At 40.0% G+C, this 21253-nt stretch overlaps 1 protein-coding gene across 3 annotated transcripts in view; it reads right to left on the bottom strand.

Moving 5' to 3' along the window:
• Positions 1-6587: 6587 nt before the first annotated feature.
• Positions 6588-21253, bottom strand: part of atp13a2 (ATPase cation transporting 13A2) — a 36316-nt gene continuing 21650 nt past the window's right edge. For all 3 annotated transcript variants that reach the window (XM_021566390.3, XM_090203330.1, XM_021566392.3), the window contains exons 25-29: positions 21065-21161; positions 19087-19310; positions 13119-13270; positions 12607-12779; positions 6588-7602 (exon numbers count right to left, since the gene is read on the bottom strand). In XM_021566390.3, the coding sequence (XP_021422065.2) occupies positions 7435-7602; positions 12607-12779; positions 13119-13270; positions 19087-19310; positions 21065-21161 (814 nt within the window). In that variant the 3' untranslated portion in view covers positions 6588-7434. The remainder of the gene's footprint in view (positions 7603-12606; positions 12780-13118; positions 13271-19086; positions 19311-21064; positions 21162-21253) is intronic.

Raw genomic sequence — 21253 nt, forward strand, 5'->3', positions numbered from 1 at the left:
AGGCGACATTGTTGCCGGTGATGTCTGGTGAGGACCTGCTTTACAACATGCCGACAAGCCCTCAGTCCAGCCTCTCTCAGCCTATTGCGGACAGTCTCAGCACTGATGGAGGGATTGTGTGTTCCTGGTGGAACTCGGGCAGTTGTTGTTGCCATCCTGTCTGAGCACTCCCTGTAACGCTGTCTTAGGCGTCTCACAGTACGGACATTGCAATTTATTGCCCTGTCCACATCTGCAGTCCTCATGCCTCCTTACAGCATGCCTAAGGCACATTCACGGAGATGAGCAGGGACCCTGGGCATCTTTCTTTTGGTGTTTTTCAGAGTCAGTAGAAAGGGCTCTTTAGTGTCCTACGTTTTCATAACTGTGACCTTAATTGCCTACAGTCTATAAGCTGTTAGTGTCTTAATGACCATTCCACAGGTGCATGTTCATTAATTGTTTATGGCTCATTGAACAAGCATGGGAAATGGTGTTTAAACCCTTTACAATGAAGATTTGTGAAGTTATTTGGATTTTTACGAACTATCTTTGAAAGACTGTCCTGAAAAGGGGACGTTTTTTTGTTGTTGCTGAGTTTAGTTAGTTTAGAGTTCATTTTGATATTAAACCTTTGTGTCCTTATCACATCTGGTGTGGAGCACAAAAATCAACATGTGCGCGATTCTGGACGCATGTCTGTTTTGCCCCATAGTTGCACACAGTGGTTTTGTTGCCAAACAACCAAAACATCTATACAACATGATAAAGACATTTTTTATAGTTGAAATCTGGTTGGGACGTCTTATAAGCAAATCACATTTTGTTTGATATCTGTTTTTTGGTTGAAATCTGATCGACCTACTGACCAGTTGCCTAAGTGCTAGTCACTTAATCGATACCAATCTATATAAACATGTGTAGGGCTGTCCCCGAAAAAAATAAAATATTGGTCAACTGAGAGTCAATTGTTTGACTTCAATTTTTCCCTATATAAACACACCCTGTGTGTATTAATAAAATCAACACTAATTATTGAGCTTGTCTCATGCTTTAAGCGCACTGTTTGATTAAATAATTAAGACACAATGACACAGAGGGCAGCCCAGCGGGAGCTCGATGGCAATTGATTTGGACCGGACCGGGCTCAGATTTACCGCTCTGTTTAAAAAAAATAAACACAGCGAGTGCCTGTGACTAGCGCACGTTGTCTTTCTCGCCTCCCTGCTAGAGTAACCAGGCACCACAGCACAGCAACAGTGTTTATTGCGCTGTCTGTGGTGCTAAAGCTACAACATAATTTCATCCATTTCTAGTTTCTTACTTGTTGTTTCTCTGACTGAAAAGTTCTGATACCAAAATCCCTCATTTGTTTAGAAAAAACATTCCATATTCCCTCAACCCTTGCTCTCTTTACGTGACACGTATGCATCGCATGCACGTGACCAATAGGGCCTGACCTATAGCATAATCACAGCAATAAATTGGTTTTTACAGGCTCCAACACCATAGCACGTGACAGCATAATGGATGCGGAGGACGTGAAAAAGAAACTCGAAATGGTTGCTCGGGAGGGAAAGGGGAAGTCAGATGTGTGGAAGACATTTGACTTAGGGCGTTTTCACACAGTTTTGGGGTGTAGTTCGGTTATTTGTTACATTGTATTTTTTTCATCTGGTTGGTTTCAGATTGCCAAATGTAAAAAAGTTTTTGTACAATTTCTTTATTGTACAAAAATGCTAATGTTAAATAATCTATATAATGAAGCTTCACTTGTGTCCCGATCTTCATATTACTTTTGCTATTCAGTAGCCTATAACCCCGGTATAGCCCCGTCTCCACTAATCCGCATAAAATATGCTCATAAATGTGCTGCTATACTCAATGTTTCAGAGATAAAGTCATGATGCTGTATTTCATCAAATACTCATAGTCAAATAACCAATAATAGGCCTGCTGTGTGACTCTGGTTCTTTTCCTGTGTTTGGTCTGGATTGCGTTCTTGCCCCCTTTCAAGGCTTCATTGGCTAGCTAAGATTCTTGAATCCTTGGTAAATTTACAACTTTGCTCTTTATCTGAGAAATTAATTTTGAATGTAAACCAATCAGGGTTTAGGCCTGGGCACATCACTATTACAGCAACCACTTTAGTTGTTAATGTTCTTGTCAATGCTTTAGACACTAAAATGACATTTGTTTGCTTTGTTTGTGGACCTGTCAATAGCTTTTGATACTGTTGACCATGCTATTTTATTGAATAAGTTGTCCTTAATAGGCATCAGAGCTCAGGCCTGTTCATGGTTTCATGATTATCTTAGTGACAAAACTCAGGCCATCGTGATTGATGGGGTTAAGTCTGAATTTCTTGAAGTACATAAAGGTGTTCCGCAGGGATCGACACTAAGACCTTTCTTTTCACTATTTATATACATTTTATTGGTCAATATATTAATTCTAAACTTCATCTATAAGCGGATTATACTATTATGTATGCAATTTCCCCGACTGCTGTGACAAAGCTACAATCCGATTTTCCAGTTTTGCAGGAAGCCCTTTGACTTAAAACTCATACTTAATATGGGCAAAACTAGATACATGTTGTTTAAGTCTTCATAAGATTGTCTCAGATGGATTACATCTTTACTCATCGGATGGTTCTATAATCGAACGAGTCCCTGCATACAAATACCTTAGTATATGGATTGAGGTCAATCATTTAAAAAACACACGACTAAACTTGTTAACGATCCAACCCTTTTTCTCAATTTTCGCCTAAAATGACATACCCAAATCTAACTGCCTGTTGCTCAGGACTAGGGGATGCACATATCGTAACGGGCCATTAGCTAAAAATGCCAACATCGGTATCAGCCCGATGTCTAGTTTAATGCCAATGTTAAAAACTGATGTCAACGCTACCGTGCATATACCCTATATAAAACGTAGGTACATGACATTATGATGCCACGTAAAATTTGGCGCTACACGTGCAACACAGCATTCCTAACATAGCCCACAATGTCTGCTGTGTGGATCGAGCAGTCAATAAGTCGAGCAGTCATTGGAAAGTGTAAGAATTTCAGCGAGACAACTCCAAGGCGAAATTCATTAAAGCCACGATAATGGAATTCATTGCCCTTGACAATCAACCGTTCACTGTCATGGGTGATGTTGGCTTTTGCCAACTGGTCGAGCACTGGTACACACTACCAAGTGGCTATTTTTCAGATGTTGCCCTACCAGAGTTGCACAGTAATGGCGTCACTGCAATTAGCTTCACGACATACATACTATGGAACTCCGTTTGGGTCTTTATGTGTCAAAAATACAGTTGCACTGTCAAAGCTGTATTAAAAAAGTCTGCAAACACCGGCCACAAACGATGTGTTTACAATACCGCGTTAGTAATAAAGCTTAATTTGTTCGATCGCAACTTGTGGAATAGCTAGCACGAATACAACCAGACTGAAAACAATGACCAGTAGAAACTGCAGTCATTTTCATTACTCTTTGCAATGATTTAGGAATTCTTGTAAGTATTAGCTAGGTAGCCACTTGTTGTTCGCCTATTGAAACTGAACTTCAGTTCATGAAAATACATAGGCTACTAGCAATACATAGGCTACTAGAAAATACATAGGCTACCTAGCTACTGAACCCTGTTGCCAAAAGATAACGTTATAAGCAGCCAGCTAGCTTCATCTGGCTAGAGGCTCGACTGGACCGGGTTATGAAGATAGCCACAATAAGGATTACACAATAGTGGAATTTGCTGTTTGCATTCAAAATACGTGTCATTGACAGTGATGCAAATGAATACGAATAGTAGAATTATGCCATACTTTTATGTTGAAGGCTAACCGGAAAGTCCTATATTGTGGCTAGCTTCAGATGGGTCCGAACACCATTAATCAAATAAGAACTGTCTTATAAATTAGGGCTATTTTTAGATGCTAACTATAGCTACAGTACTGAAACAGATAGTCGTTTTGCTATGTTTTTGGGGAAGAACTACATTGTTTGCATCCATGAGCTAGCTTGCTTTTTTATGACCAGCACTGTAACGTGAAGTGCGATACAACTTTACCAGCCTCGTAGCATACGTATCGATGAATCATATATACACACACACACTGTCAACTGCGTTCATTTCTTCTAATGTACTTCACTGAAGTAGGAACTTAGGTGCAATGTCAGACTGTATTTTGGGGAGGGATCGAGTGCAAAAAAACTGATGTCCATAAAAGCTTTAGTGAGTACCTACTTTAAACTTAATGCTACACCGATATCTGAAAGTGTGCCCAAATGTTAAATTAATGTATGTTTGGAATGAAAGGAATCCATGAGCGTCAGCCCAAGTCTGTCAGGTGGTCAGCCTCTGGCCTCTTCAGTATGCCATGATGATATTTTGAATGGGAGGAATATCAGCACACTATTCCAAAGAACTCAGGTGAGTCCAGTTGCCTCTAACATTACTGCTTCAGATAGAAATGTGAAAAAGTATTTGCCCCCTTTCTGATTCTCTATTCAAAAGTAGAGCAAATTAAAGGGGAAAATACTTTTTCATAGTACTGTATCTATCAACCATTCATTCACCTAGTGTTCAGTAACATCACCTCCCAACTGACTATTCAGTTTTCATCCGATGTTGGTTGTGAAAGCTTTACATGGCAGAGAGTAACCCTGGATATTAAGGTTTTTCTGAAAGTCCTCTGTCCACACTAAGAGGGGGAGACAGGATCAACAGGGTTTGTGAAGCTCTGAGTGAGAACAAAACTGCCGGTAAATTTTACAATTTAATTAAAATTATTTATAAAAAAAATATATTAAAAAATCTACTGCGTTTCTTTTATATCTCAAAATGGCCATGACATTTTAGAGTGATATTGATTTCACCACAGAAATGATACGTACAGTGGGGCAAAAAAGTATTTAGTCAGCCACCAATTGTGCAAGTTCTCCCACTTAAAAAGATGAGAGGCCTTTCATTTTCATCATAGGTACACTTCAACTATGACAGACAAAATTAGAAGAAAAAAAATCCAGAAAATCACATTGTAGGATTTTTAATGAATTTATTTGGAAATTATGGTGGAAAATAAGTATTTGGTCACCTACAAACAAGCAAGATTTCTGGCTCTCACAGACCTGTAACTTCTTCTTTAAGAGGCTCCTCTGTCCTCCACTCGTTACCTGTATTAATGGCACCTGTTTGAACTTGTTATCAGTATAAAAGACACCTGTCCACAACCTCAAACAGTCACACTCCAAACTCCACTATGGCCAAGACCAAAGAGCTGTCAAAGGACACTAGAAAGAAAATTGTAGACCTGCACCAGGCTGGGAAGACTGATTCTGCAATAGGTAAGCAGCTTGGTTTGAAGAAATCAACTGTGGGAGCAATTATTCGGAAATGGAAGACATACAAGACCACTGATAATCTCCCTCGATCTGGGGCTCCACGCAAGATGTCACCCCGTGGGGTCAAAATGATCACAAGAACGGTGAGCAAAAATACCAGAACCACACAGGGGGACCTAGTGAATGACCTGCAGAGAGCTGGGACCAAAGTAACAAAGCCTACCATCAGTAACACACTACGCTGCCAGGGACTCAAATCCTGCAGTGCCAGACGTGTCCCCCTGCTTAAGCCAGTACATGTCCAGGCCCGTCTGAAGTTTGCTAGAGAGCATTTGGATGATCCAGAAGAAGATTGGGAGAATGTCATATGGTCAGATGAAACCAAAATAGAACTTTTTTGGTAAAAACTCAACTCGTCGTGTTTGGAGGACAAAGAATGCTAAGTTGCATCCAAAGAACACCATACCTACTGTGAAGCATGGGGGTGGAAACATCATGCTTTGGGGCTGTTTTTCTACAAAGGAACCAGGACGACTGATCTGTGTAAAGAAATGAATGAATAGGGCCATGTATCGTGAGATTTTGAGTGAAAACCTCATGATCCCAAACACACCGCCCGGGCAACGAAGGAGTGGCTTCGTAAGAAGCATTTCGATGTCCTGGAGTGGCCTAGCCAGTCTCCAAATCTCAACCCCATAGAAAATCTTTGGAGGGAGTTGAAAGTCTGTGTTGCCCAGCAACAGCCCTAAAACATCACTGCTCTAGAGGAGATTTGCATGGAGGAATGGGCCAAAATACCAGCAACAGTGTGTGAAAACCTTGTGAAGACTTACAGAAAACATTTTGACCTCTGTCATTGCCAACAAAGGGTATATAACAAAGTATTGAGATAAACTTTTGTTATTGACCAAATACTTATTTTCCACCATAATTTGCAAATACATTCATAAAAAAATCCTACAATGTGATTTTCTGGATTTTTTTTTCTCATTTTGTCTGTCATAGCTGAAGTGTACCTATGATGAAAATTAGAGGCCTCTCTCATCTTTTTAAGTGGGAGAACTTGCACAATTGGTGGCTGACTAAATATTTTTTGGCCCCACTGTATAACATCCACATTTGTTGTCCATTGGTGTCCCGTATTGAACACATTGATGGGATCAAATTAGCTCTCTTGTAAACATTTCACTTTTCTCTAAAGTGTTGCAACCACCTACCTCTGAGAAACATTAATACAACCTGACAAGAACATTTAAAAAATAGTTTTATTCCTAATACTATTGAAATTTTGAGCTTTTCATAATCTTATATCACTGGCTGGTATTTATTTTATTTAACTTGGCAAATCAGTTAAGAACAAATTCTAATTTACAATGATGGCCTACCCCGGACAACGCTGGGCCAATTGTGCGCCGCCCTATGGGACTCCCAATCACGGCCAGTTGTGATACAGCCTGGAATCGAACCAGGGTCTGTAGTGACACCTAACACTGAGATGCAGTGCCTTGCACCACTCGGCAGCCCAGTGGCACAGTATTGTACTTCACACTGCTGTTGAAAAGGAAAAATGTGTGAAACAGACTTCAGAGGTTTGTTCACGGTCCTCACTGCGACATTGTGGATGTGGCTCAGATCCTAGGCACTCTTTGGCTGGGGAAATATTGAGAGAGTTCGATTAAAATGAACCACGGTTCACCGGTCTATGGCTTGTGATGTAAATGGGCGAAAGCAGTGAGGGAGGAGCGCCTTTATCAAATTGAAGAGTAATCTGCACCGCTCGGTCATGTCAACAATGGAGCATGGTTTATCGATAAAATGTTAGAATTTTCTAACTTTCATTGGGAAGACAGAAAGCGTTAATCTAAAGCAATCACTTTTACATGTGAACACAGAATCCTACTCATTACTTCACCTACATCACTTTTGTTTAGAGCCGACTTCGCCATCGGACAGAGCTGGGCACTTGGCTGACTCATCCCCAGGAGGCAGCAGGGTTCCAAAACTAATGCTATCGGTTTAGATTCCTCCCACCGAGGCAACCTGGGCCAGATAATCAAATCTCTCAATATTGTGCAATGGGAGGAGAGGCTGATGCTAGCTCAGGCCAATGACTGTGCACTGGGAAGGGACTAGTGGTTGGTCCAGGGGGGGCCAGGAGGGAGAATCTGACAGGAGGACGTCTAGGCGCTTGTACTGCTTCTTGGACTGGCGCCTCCCTCGGAGCAGACGCAGGCAGTTCAGCATACCTCGGTCTATCAGCATCTACAGGAGAGCCAGTAGGATATAGTCACACAGTCATTGAGTACGTTTAAATGCATAGTAATAATTTGATATTAAACTGATTATGGCAGTATGCAGATTATGCAATAGTCACGTAAACACCTTACTCTGCTTATCTTAATTGGCTTAAGGTCAAGTTCAAAGTAAGCATATGGGGCCTCTTATCAATCATGCGTTGGCACAAATCTGCGTAAACCATGTCTGGAATCATTTCCACACAAAATGTGATTTATCAATATGAACATTTGCTTGAGTGCATACATTTCACGCACAGCCATGCGTAGGCACAATGCCAAGTGGTGGAATAAGGGAACTATTTGTCAAGCGTAGAATGGGGAAAATGTGTGAAATTGTGAGTAATAATATACATTTTTTCTACTTCATTGCATTTTCATTGTGAATTCATGCAACATACTGCATCTGGTCAGGCTATATCACATAATTTGACCACAGTGGATTTGCTACGATAATAATTAGAGCTGAACCCAAATAGTCGACTGGTCAGTCGACCAAGCAAGTATATATTTTTTCATGGCACACGGGAGACCTGTCTTATTTGCACCCATCTGAGGGAACTAATCCATAGCGGAGACTGAGACAAAGGCTCTGCATGGTCAATTTGACATCTGCAGTGGCCGTACAGCATTTACTGTGATGAGGCCTCCGCAGAAGTCTGAGCAAACATACATTTTGCACATCGTGGAGTAGAGCTATTGTCAAAGAAGTGAGTTCGTGTTCATACAGGACCTCCCGCACCACACCTACCATCAACCAATCATGTCAATGCGGGGCTATAAGGAGCCCTCGGCCTTGATTTGGCCTCCAGAGGTTCTGCAATTGCGTCACACCAACGAAGCCACCAACCATATTTACGTCTCAAGCATAAATTGTCTTTAATCCATTGTGGAGGTCACGGGGATGGCACAGTACAAGAAGAAGTGTAGTGTGGCTAAAATGCACAATGCACCTCTCTCTCCAGAATCCGCGCTCTCCCGACAATTTGTGTACATTCATTGTTTCATAACATCGTTGTGTGAATTGTTTGCATCTATCAATTCCCCATATCACCAGTAGTATATTTACCGTTAATTCCTAATCTGTTTGTTTGTCTACGGTAATTTCTGTTAATGCATTCAATATATTATTATATTGTTAGGTTGTGTGCTCTGCTATGCTACACTTTTGAGAAACAAGTCAACTTAGTCAGTCTTTGTTTGGAGTGCTCCTGTCAATGTTGAGTAAGGACGTTCACAATCAGGTAGAAGTAGGCCTATATGCTCGCAAATGTATGCATATAGATGTTTCCATTTGGGGATCTGATAGTATTTCTGATTGGCTTAACGCACTACCACTAATGAGCTGTGGAGCTTTTCAAAGTAGGCTAATGTTTTCTTTACCTCAAACGGCAAGCAAACAAAGTCAGTTTTTATATCCATTGAGAATGACAATAGTTCCTCAATGTATTTGAAAAATCTTTACAGTCCTCTCCTTTTCGATAACCACTTAGCGTGAAAGGGAAAAATGTAATTCTCTGATCCTTCGGCCCAAAATAGCTGAAACAACGTTTCAAGTTCGTTGCAGACAGGGCCATGCACAGCCAATGTGATTTATAGGATATTTATTTTTATCAGGATATTTTATAATTACAGGCTGCAATGATCGTATTTGTTTGCTTTATAGGAAATTTTTACACAGTTGGCAATAGAAGTTACTTTTTAGGTTTATCATTTTCATTTAGATAACCACATGACAAGGATTTTAAGATGCGAAGACATTATACATTTAAATTAAACTGTGCATATGAAAACCATAACTGGCAAGAGAAATTGACATTTCACATGAGAAAAATCTTTGCTGACTCCTTGTTTAGCTTATAGAGCCCCACAGTGGAGGTGTGTGTCATAATACGCATAAAACCTAGCTGTCAAACAGGGAAATGGTTCTAATTGTTTTTTCCCCCATAGAGGATTTTTAGAAAGACTTAAAATAAGGGCAGTGTTTCATGTAGGCTCACCGTGGCAGTGTCTATCGACTTATGTCAATATATTTGGCTCTATTTACATTGATTCGAAAATGCTAATGAGCATCAAAGTAAACAAAAATACATAACTTGCACAAGACCATTCACAGAATTGTCAATTTAAAGACATTTTGCCAATTTATTCATTACTACATTTAGGTAACATTAGATAGTTAATCCAGAGATTCTTACCTTTGCCTCGATTCGGCAGTCTGGTCCAGACCAACATGGCATTTGTACTTCTTTATGATAGCCAAATTACCATTTCATTTTTGGGGGGGCCAAGTATAACTGATCAAATTATGAAAAAGACAAGCATTGTAATTTTGAACTCCATAAAAGTGAGTGTGGAAGAAGTTAAACAATAATTTATCTATCAACAACGACAAGCCACCGGGATCTAACAACTTGGATGGGAAATTACTGAGGATAATAGCGGCTGATATTGCCACTCCTATTTGCCATATCTTCAATCTAAGCCTATAAGAAAGTGTGTCCTTAGGCCTGGAGGGGAGCAAAAGTAATTCCGATAACCATGAATAGTAAAGCCCCCTTTACTGGCTAAAATAGGCGACCAATAAGCCTTTTACCAACCCTTAATAAACGTTTGGAAAAAATGGTGTTTGACCAGACACAATACTATTTTACTGTAAACAAATTGACAACAGACTTTCAGCACGCTTATAGGGAGGACACTCAACAAGCACAGCGCTTACACAAATGACTGATGATTGGCTGAGAGAAAGATTGAGGGAGTTTTTTTGCGGCTTTTGACATTATCGATCATAGTCTGCTGATGGAAAAGCATATGTTTTATGGCTTTACACCCCCTGCCATATTGTGGATAAAGAGTTAACAGTCTAATATAACACAGAGGGCGTTCTTTAATGGAAGCATCTCCAACATAATCCTGGTAGAATCAGGCCCCTTACTTTTTTCAATCTTTACTAATGACATGCAACTGGCCTTGAGTAAAGCCAGTGTGTCTATGTATGCGGATGACTCAACACTATACACGTCAGCTACTACAGAGTGAAATCACGGCAACATTTAACAAAAAGCTGCAGTTAGTTTCAGAATGGGTGGCAAGGAATTCATTTTTCCTAAATATTTCCAACTAAAAACATTGTATTTGGGACAAATCATTCACTAAAACCTAAATCTTATAATAAATGTAATAATTTAGGAAGTTGAGGTGACTAAACTGCTTGGAGTTACCCTGGATTGTAAACTGTCATGGTCAAAACATATTGATACAACAGTATCTTAGATGTGGAGAAGTTTGTCCATAATAAAGCGCTGCTCTGCCTTCTTAACAACACTATAAACAAGGCAGGTCCTACAGGCCCTAATTTTGTCAAACCTGGACTACTGTTTAGTAGTGTGGTCAGATGCCACAAAGAGGGACTTAGGAAAAGTACACAGGGAGCTAACATTAATAATACGCATGTCAATCTATCATGACTCAAAGTGGAAGAGAGATTGACTTCGTCACTACTTGTTTTTGTAAGACGTGTTGACAAGCTGAATGTACCGAGCTGTTTGTTTAAACTACTAGCACACAGCTCGGACACCCATGCATACCACACAAGACATGCCACCAGAGGTCTCTTCACAATCCCCAAGTCCAGAACAGACTATGGGGGGCACACAGTACTACATAGAGCCATGGATACATGGAACTCTATTCCACATCAGGTAACTGATGCAAGCAGTAGAATCAGATTTGTTTTTTTTTAAACAGGTAAAAATACACCTTATGGAACAACGGGGACTGTGAAGATACACACAGGTACGGACACACGCATACGCACACAAGCACTAGCACACACTCTACACACACATACATTGTAGATATGTAGTGGTGTAATAATGTTATGTGATGTAAGTGCCTTAATGTGTTTGGACCCCTGGAAGAGTAGCTAATGGGGATCCCTAATAAATACAAAAATGTAATGTCATGTCGTATTTTAAATTGTATATAACTTCCTTAATGTTCTGGGTAATTTGCGTCTTACTTCATCAAACAGTATGCTTAAAGCATCAGACAAGCTCAATGCATATATAGTTGATTCTATAAAAAAAATATATATATATTTTTTTAAACAAATCAAATGTTCAAAAGAATGCCCTTCCGGTGAACCAATATTTTTTTGTTTGTTGGACAGCCCTAATAACAATCCATATAAAGTACAGTAATTTGTTCAATTAGAGGCACGTGTGAAAATGAAACCGCTGTTGAAATACTATAAAAGACTGCGATAATGGGAAATTGAATTAGATTTGGCACACACTGCATTTCGCAGAGAGTGCGGTTTTTGGAGACGGGTGGGATTTTTTTTTGTAGAAAGTACAGATCGGCTCATCAGATATCGTTTTCCAAAACCACATCATACTTTTTCCTATGTTATGAATATTCTCAAGTAGTATTTTAGAATAGTTTCTACGCAATATTGATAAGAGGCCCCTGGTTTTCTGAGCAAATGTCTAATTATTAGGACAAGTCTTGCTGCAGTGTATTTGGTCTGCGCATGTGCTAGCTCCAGCCGAGTGAGTCTCCCGCTTTTGCACAAGTGAAGTGAGTTCGAAACAACTGAATGTATGCCTCTTTGAAGTAGTTTTCACATACACATTTTATATGTCCAAACTCAAAATAAAATTTGCTTCCGAAAAATAACATGGTCAATGTGGTAGGAAGTTTATTTTGATTGCCGATTTCTCTGAATTTATCAGAGTGCCATCAAGTAGCCTGATTTCAGATGTGTCCATGTAAACAGGATTTTTGGGGAAATCGTTCGTAAATGTTTTAATCAAACTATTATATTAATCTGACGATCCACAATAAATCGCATTATTGTGTGCATGTAACCATACTCACTAAGCGCTGAATCCTAACATGAGATTACCTCAAGGAAGGAAGGACAATTTTTAGAACAGGGCCCTAGAGTTGGCTAGGCATACATTACCTCCAATAGGAAGCAGAAGACAAAGTTGAGTGCGGCCAGGGCCACTAGCAGGATTTTGAAGTTCATATCAGGGATGTAGTAAAGCTTCAGCAGCTTGCGCAGGAAAGGCACGGGAGCTAGCACCAGCCAACTCATCAGAGCGAACAAGACCAGCAGCACACACACAAAAACCACTGTTAGGAGAGAGAGAAAAGATGGGCATCATGTAAGAGACCTTGGCAGCTACTGTGATTATCAGAGTTTACTGCTTAAAGGGATAGTTCACTCAAATCTAAGTGTCAGATGGTTAAGTACCTCAACATTGGTTAAGTGGATTTAAAACCACTTTTTAAATTGACCAATCAAGTAAACTATCCGTTACAGCACACTGAATGAACGTCAAGGAGGGGAAAGGAGACCCAGCAACAGGTGCTTTTTTTGTGGCTTTGATTTGCAAGGCACGTTCATACAACATTACCGAACCCCACAAAGAATGATGTGATATGTCTGGAGCACCTTGGTTGGTGCCTCACCGTTGTAGTACAGAGGTCTCTTGTAGGGGTATCCTTTAGTCACCACCACCGCCATGATGATGTACTGGTACCCTGACAGGTCAAACACACTGGTGTCCTCAAGGTTGGGCAGGTTCGCTGCTCCTGACATTGTTGAATTGAGAGGAACAAACCTGAAAGGATGGATGAAGAGAGGAATAATTCATATTAATTTACCTAGACATTCCCCCACAATGCACTGCATTTGTTGAAAGTCATTGAGCTGCTGTGTTTTTGATACATAATTTTAAACCTCAATGTGACTGAGTCACACCCAAAACCCTTCTTATTATTCCTTTGGTCCTTCTCAAGGATCTATTACAATGAGAACTCCTTAATTCCCCCTCCTCAAAACATCAGAACATTATTCTGTGTCATTAAGAATAGGGCTGGGATTGTCAGGGACATCACAATACTTCGGTGCTGATACAATATGTATTAGGATTTTATTGGGATTCTATGTTCCAAACATATTGCACACCATGTCTGCTTCAGATGGACAAGAGAGAGCCATGAAAAAAATTGTTTTAAAAATATTTCCAGCCATGGAAATAAGTGCTAAAAACATGTTGGCTCACCATTTAATAATAACATAGAGAACAAGCTATAGGACGAGTTTTGGAGCAGGTACAGTCGACTAAACTAGAGGTAGCTAACGTTAACTACCTACCAATTATTAGAACAAATATTTTATTTTTTAGAATAGATCAGTGGAGTCGGTATCATATATATTTATTTTTTTAAATCGGCAAAAATTATATTGAGATACTGTTTTCATCCCCCAACACTAATTACTAATATTATTAGGGCTGACCACATTTAGTCGACTGGTTGATTGTTTAATTGATAGGTTGTTGGTCGATAAAGATTGTTTTTAGTCGAGCAGTGGCAAATGTTTATAAAAACAATTATGGCACACAAGACAACAACTGTCTCATTCACGCTTGTCAGAATCTATTGCGGAGGCCGCGGTGATGGCACACCAGTATCACCAGTAGAACATTTACCTTTAATTCCTAATCTACAATGTTTGTTTGGTTTATTTCTGTTAATGCATTCAATATATTATTATTACAGTCTTACCGTTGCCATTGTCGGAGTGGGCACGTTGTTTGCAGAGTGCACAACCTTGGCTACACTTGTGAGAAAAGTTTGTTAATTTCATTCCATTTGTGAAATGTATTCATTGACTTTTGTTTGGGGTGCTCTTGTCAATCTTGAGTAAGGACACGCAACTGATTACGCATATAGAAGTAGGACTAGTCTACCTGGCCTGAGTGCAAATGTAGGCCTATAAAATGTACCCATTTGGGGATCTGATACTATTTCTGATTTTCTTAACTCACCATCACTGTGGAGCTTCTCAAAGTATTTTTCTCTTTGCATCAAACAGCAAGTAAACAAAGTCTGTTTTTACATCCATTGATAATGACAATCAGGGCCGGCCCTCCCATTAGGCGGCCACCTATGGCGGCACTTGAATTTGGGGTGGAAGTTTGACAATTGGCAATTTGACAATTAGCTGCCACTACACCGCCCGCGGCACCCCAGCCACCAACATAGCGTTGCTGCAGTTCCCGTCCCCACCCCATTCCCGCTTCTCCAGAAGTTCACTCCCACTATCATTGGTAGCTATGATGATGTGTATGTTTATATGGGATTATCCAATTGTGAAATATTAAAAATTAATCTGGCAATTCAATTATTGTATTTTTGGGGGGGTGTTGTGTGTGACAAACAATTAGTGATTAAGGCAGTAGCATAACCTAGCCTGTTAATGTTAGCTAACTACTACTAGTGGATATAATTTTAGCTAAAAGTAATCTATAGAGATTTTAAACTATTTGCTACCATGTCTAAGAGACAAAAACTATCAGGAAGCAAATATTAAAAATAAAAATGAGAAAAGAGGCACAATCTCTAAACAAAATAAATTTGCTGGTGAAATGTATCAGTGTGCAGCAATGTACATCCACCAGAGTGGAGAATGACAAGCCTAAAAGGCCCGGCCATTCACGGAGATCTACGCTGGTCAGGGATGGAACCAGGGACTGGAAGAAGCTTTCCGCCTCCTCAGCTCGCATGAGAAGTTGCATGACCACCTAGATAGTTTCCAGAGGTAGAAGGAGCAGGAGATCAGGCTGGTGTCTAAGCAAACTCTGATGATTTGACTTCAGGACCATGGACAGCTACCGAGAAAAAACATCACTGACTGCAATGCAGCAGAGGAAAGAGGCCAATATAAGCGGAGGCAAAATAAATAAATGCTGAAACTGATGTTGGACAATCAAATTCGATATGTAAATAAACTCAATTCGTTAAGGCTGGGTCAATGACATAAAGCTTATGCTCCAGCGAAATAACGCCCACCATGCATTTATGAAAGCACTTGTTTCCAAAGCTCAAATGATCTTACTCTGTTTTACAGTTCTACAGGAATATTAAAATATATACTGTTGAAGTCGGAAGATTACATATACTTAGGTTGGAGTCATTAAAACTTGTTTTTCAATCACTCCACACATTTCTTGTTAACAAACTATAGTTTTGGCATGTCACTTAGGACATCTACTTTGTGCATGACACAAGTAGTTTTTCCAACAACTGTTTACAGACAGATTATTTCACTTATAACTCACTGTATCACAATTCCAGTAGGTCAGAAGTTAACATACACTAAGTTGACTGTGCTTTTAAAAAGTTTGGAAAATTCCAGAAAATATCATGTCTTTAGAAGCTTCTGAAAGACTAATTGACATCATTTGAGTCAATTGGAGGTGTACCTGTGGATGTATTTCAAGGCCTACCTTCAAACTCAGTGCCTCTTTGCTTGACATCATTGGAAAATCTAAAAATTGTAGACCTCCACAAGTCTGGTTCATCTTTGGGAACAATTTCCAAACGCCTGAAGGTACCACATTCATCTGTACGAACAATAGTACGCAAGTATAAACACCATGGGACCATGCAACCGTCATGCTGCTCAGGAAGGAGACGCGTTCTGTCTCCTAGAGATTAAAGTACTTTGATGCGAAAAGTGCAAATCAATCCGAGAACAACAGCAAAGGACCTTGTGAAGATGCTGGAGGAAACAGGTACAAAAGTATCTATATCCACAGTAAAATGAGTCCTATTTCGACGTAACCTGAAAGGCCGCTTAGCAAGGAAGAAGCCACTGCTCCAAAACCGCCATTAAAAAGCCAGACTACGGTTTGCAACTGCACATAGGAACAAAGATCATAGAACACCATCCCAACTGTGAAGCGCTGGGGTGGCAGCATCATGTTGTGGCGGTGCTTTGCTGCAGTAGGGACTGGTGCACTTCACAAAATAGATGGCATCATGAGGGAGGAAAATTATGTGGATATATTGAAGGAACATTTCAAGACATCAGTCAGCTCAGTCACAAATGGGTCTTCCAAATGGACAATAACGTCAAGCATACTTCCAAAGTTGTAGCAAAACGGCTTAAGAACAACAAAGTCAAGGTATTGGAGTGACCATCACAAAGCCCTGACCTCAATCCTATAGAAAAGCAGAACTGAAAAAGCGTGTGCGAGCAAGGAGGCCTACAAACCTGACTCAGTTACACCAGCTCTGTCAGGAGGAATGGGCCAAAATGCACCCAACTTATTGTGGGAAGGTTTTGGAAGGCTACCCGAAACATTTGACCCAAGTTTAAAAAAAATTAAAGGCAATGCTACCAAATACTAATTGAAATGTATGTCAACTTTTGACCCACTGGGAATGTGATGAAATAAATAAAAGCTGAAATAATTCTCTCTACTATTATTCTGACATTTCACATTTTTACAATAAAGTGGTGATCCTAACTGACCTAAGACAGGGAATTTTTACTAGGATTAAATGTCAGGAATTGTGAAAAACTGAGTTTAAATTTATTTGGCTAAGGTGTATGTAAACTTCCGACTTCAACTGTATGTTAAATATGTTATATGAAAGTGTTATTTTTTATTGTAATTGTAACAATTATGGGGTCGTGCCAAGATAACAGGTGGGATATTATTATTAAGAAACTCGGTTTCCTACTATAGGTAGTAGGTTGCATAGTGATAGCAACATTGTAACTCCCCAATGCAGAGGTTAAAGTAAAATTATCTTCTGCCTGGTAAGGGACCTCCTATATGTGCACGCGTGCACCAAAAATTTTTATGGGCATAAACATAGAATTGCATATATAATTGGAGCCTATTTCTTCATCTTCCAAAAAATAAGTGGTAAGCCTACCTGTTTGACAGACACAATTATCCTATTCATAGATGTCTGTATAGCCAAATACTGTCGAAATAAAATCATAAAACGTATCCAGATTATATCAAGCGTTCTATAGCTATGCTTAACTCGGAGATGCCTTATGGTAGAAACAAGCTCTAAAATGCCCGCAAAAGATGTGACTGATGCATATGGGGATATATTGATTCCTCTCTATGACAATCTGAAGCTAAAACTGCAGCCTATAATAATCGAGGAGACAAGACAAATAAAATTGACCCTATTAATTGAGCTTTTCTCTTTCTGGAAAGAGAAGATGTTTGTTTAAATCCAGGCAGCTTTAAGGGAAGCACTTATGTTTTGGGTTTATACAACGGACGAGTAGCCAGCAGTTGAATCTTACAGTTTTCTGTGTCAGTACAGCCTCTGTCTGGGTAGAAAGGTGCCATGCTTAGATTCATAGGGATGTCTAAGATGTAATTATTTTTGTCTCGCCTAGGGCGGCAGAACGTCCAGGGCATTGGTGATTTTATCAATGTAATCAGATTGAAGATATTAGGCTATGTTATTGACATTGAACTGATTATATAGCCTACTAACCAGATGTGTTAAAAATGGTGTTTAATTTGTAGCATAGGCCTATTAATTGGGCTGCTATTATTTTCTGTTCCTCCGACTTTTAGCTGAGAAATAAATTGGCCCAACGCCAAACCTATTGGGGGGGTGGCAGATTTTTGCCGGCCCTGTTGACAATAGTTCCTCAACATCGCCTATTTGAAAAATCTTTCCAACTCTCCCTTTCGAATACCACTCAGCATGAAAGGGGAAAAAAAGTTGTGCTGTGATCTGGTGGAAATGTCATAAAATAGGCATACCGGATTACTTCTTATCCCTTGCGCTAAAATGCCTACTGCACTGTCTGTCCGAAGCTCACTGGCGCTGGAAACTAAGGGCTCAGAATATTTTCTACAATGTTGCAAGTTTGCTAGCACAAGCTTCCCACCAGACCAAGTTAATACAATAGTTGATACAATGTTTTAGGTTTCTTGCAGACAGGCCATGCGTAGCCAATGTGATTTATAGGATATTTATCAGAATATTTTCTACCTGCGGGCTGCAAGTTTTTTATTAGTTGGCTTTATGTAGGCTATTTTCACATTTTGGCAATGGCAATAGAAGTTACTTTTACATTGGTATAATTTTCATTTAGATATAATTTTAATGAACCACATGACATTGATTTTGAAATATGAAAACTTTATAAATGAAACTGTTCCACAGAAATGTGCATATGAAAATCATAACTGGCACAAAGATTAGTAGAACTGGTACGATAACTTGGCACTCCAAATGCAAAAGGTTGCCGTCTGCTGGTGTTAACGGCAACTTCAGGAGCATAACAGCAAAATCTGCAGCGTGGGAGGATGGCCCGGGAACAGGTTATTTTTCTTCTGGTTAGGCTATATTGATCTCTGGCGCCCTCATTTGTGTCTTAACAAGCTCAGTAACCTACATATAGTTGATTCATTCAAACATAGGCTGTGTCTAAATATGGAAAAATACACGTTTTAAAATGTCGACCAATCAAACAGATGGCTCTCGGTCGACTAACATTTTTTTTGTGTTGTTGTCGGGGACAGCCCTAAATATTATACAGTATTAAAAGGTGCTATACAAATCTAGCTGATCATAATCACTATTCATAAATGGTTCTTACCAGTCCTGGGAGGTGGTGATCAGCAGAGCAGACACCTGGCCCAGGATGAGAAGCAGGGTGTGCAGCGTAAGGCTAGCCAGGACTGGCAGCGCCAGCAAGCTGGCTGGGGGCCGCTGGGGGTGCAGCTCTGTGCTTGGGCCCCCTTTCCCCATGACGATAGCCAGCAGCGTCACCAGGACCATGTCAAAGAACAGAAACTGCAGGTCGCCCAGGTTAGTCTTCTCCTGAATGGGGTACACAAAATAGAATCAACACATGCTATAGGTGGGGGAGGGTAAAATAACATTCCAAGGCATTCTACAGATCCAGACAAATGTTGTGCCTGTTAGATACAGTTGAAGTCGGAAGTTTACAGACACCTTAGCCAAATACTTTAACTCAGTTTCACACAATTCCTGACATTTAATCCAAGTAAAAATTCGGATCACCACTTTATTAGGATCACCACTTTATTTTAAGAATGTGAAATGTCAGAAAAATAGTAGAGAGAATGATTTATTTCAGCTTTTATTTCTTTCATCACATCCCCAGTGGGTCAGAAGTTTACATACACACAATTAGTATTTGGTAGCATTGCCTTTAAATTGTTAAACTTGGTCAAATGTTTCGGGTAGCCTTCCATAAGTTTCCCACAATAAGTTGGGTGAATTTTGGCCCATTCCTCCTGACAGAGCTGGTGTAAATGAGTCAGAGTTGTAGGCCTCCTTGATCGCACATGCTTTTTCAGTTCTGCCCACAAATCTTCTATGGGATTGAGGTCAGGGCTTTGTGATGGCCACTCCAATACCTTGACTTTGTTGTCCTTAAGCCAATTTGCCACAACCTTGGAAGTATGCTTGGGGTCATTGTCCATTTGGAAGACCCATTTGCGACCAAGCTTTAACTTCCTGACTAATGTCTTGAGATGATGCTTCAATATATCCACATCATTTTCTTTCCTCAAGATGCCATCTATTTTGAGAAGTGCACCAGTCCCTTCTGTAGCAAAGCACCCCCACAACATGATGCTGCCACCCCAGTGCTTCACGGTTGGGATGGTGTTCTTCGGCTTGCAAGCATCCCCCTTTTTCCTACAAACATAACGATGGTCATTATGGCCAAACAGTTCTATTTTTGTTTCATCAGACCAGAGGACATTTCTCCAAAAAGTATGATCTATGTCCCCATGTGCAGTTGCAAACAGTAGTCTGGATTTTTTATGTCGATTTTGAAGCAGTGGCTTCTTCCTTGCTGAGCGGCCTTTCAGGTTATGTCAATATAGGACTCGTTTTACTGTGGATATAGGTACTTTTGTACCTGTTTCCTCCAGCATCTTCACAAGGTCCTTTGCTGTTGTTCTGGAATTGATTTGATTTGACTTTTCACACAAAAGTACGTTCATCTCTAGGAGACAGAATGTGTCTCCTTCCTGAACGGTATGACAGCTGCATGGCCCCATGGTGTTTATACTTGCGTACTATTGTTTGTACAGATGAACGTGGTACCTTCAGGCATTTGGAAATTCATCCACAGGTACACCTCCAATTGACTCAAATTATGTCAATTAGCCTATCAGAAGCTTCTAAAGCCATGACTTCATTTTCTGGAATATTCCAAGCTGTTTAAAGGCACAGTCAACTTCTGACCCACTGGAATTGTGATACAGTGAATTATAAGTGAAATAATCTGTCTGTATATAATTGTTGGAAAAAACTTGTGTCATGCACAAAGTAGATGTCCTAACCGACTTTCCAAAACTATAGTTTGTTAATTAACAAGAAATTTGTGGAGTGGTTGAAATAGTTTTAATGTGAACTTCTGACTTCAACTGTACATACAATAATTCAGTTTAAAAGACTATAGCATGTTTTTGCTAAAGTGATGAAACATGAGAACGTATGCACAATGAACCCCTCCAAACTACTGCACACATTATCTGGCATATCTCCTGTCTTTCTTTCCAGGGGTAAAGAAACACTATAAGCTTGGCAGAACTCACAGTGTAGAGGATGAGCACAGAGGAGAACTGGATGAGACTGTACAAGGCCATGTACTTGAAGAGACTGAATGATGTCACCAGAGAACACCGGCCCTCCCTGTGAGACAGAGGAAGAATCACCCTTGTTAAAAAGAATGACAACGGCACATATTATTTTTCCTTTGACATTACAGTACTCATTACTGTTGG

This window comes from Oncorhynchus mykiss, chromosome 16 (assembly GCF_057628025.1).
Source record: "Oncorhynchus mykiss isolate SJ-2025 chromosome 16, ASM5762802v1, whole genome shotgun sequence".
Classification (NCBI taxonomy): Eukaryota; Metazoa; Chordata; class Actinopteri; order Salmoniformes; family Salmonidae; genus Oncorhynchus; species Oncorhynchus mykiss.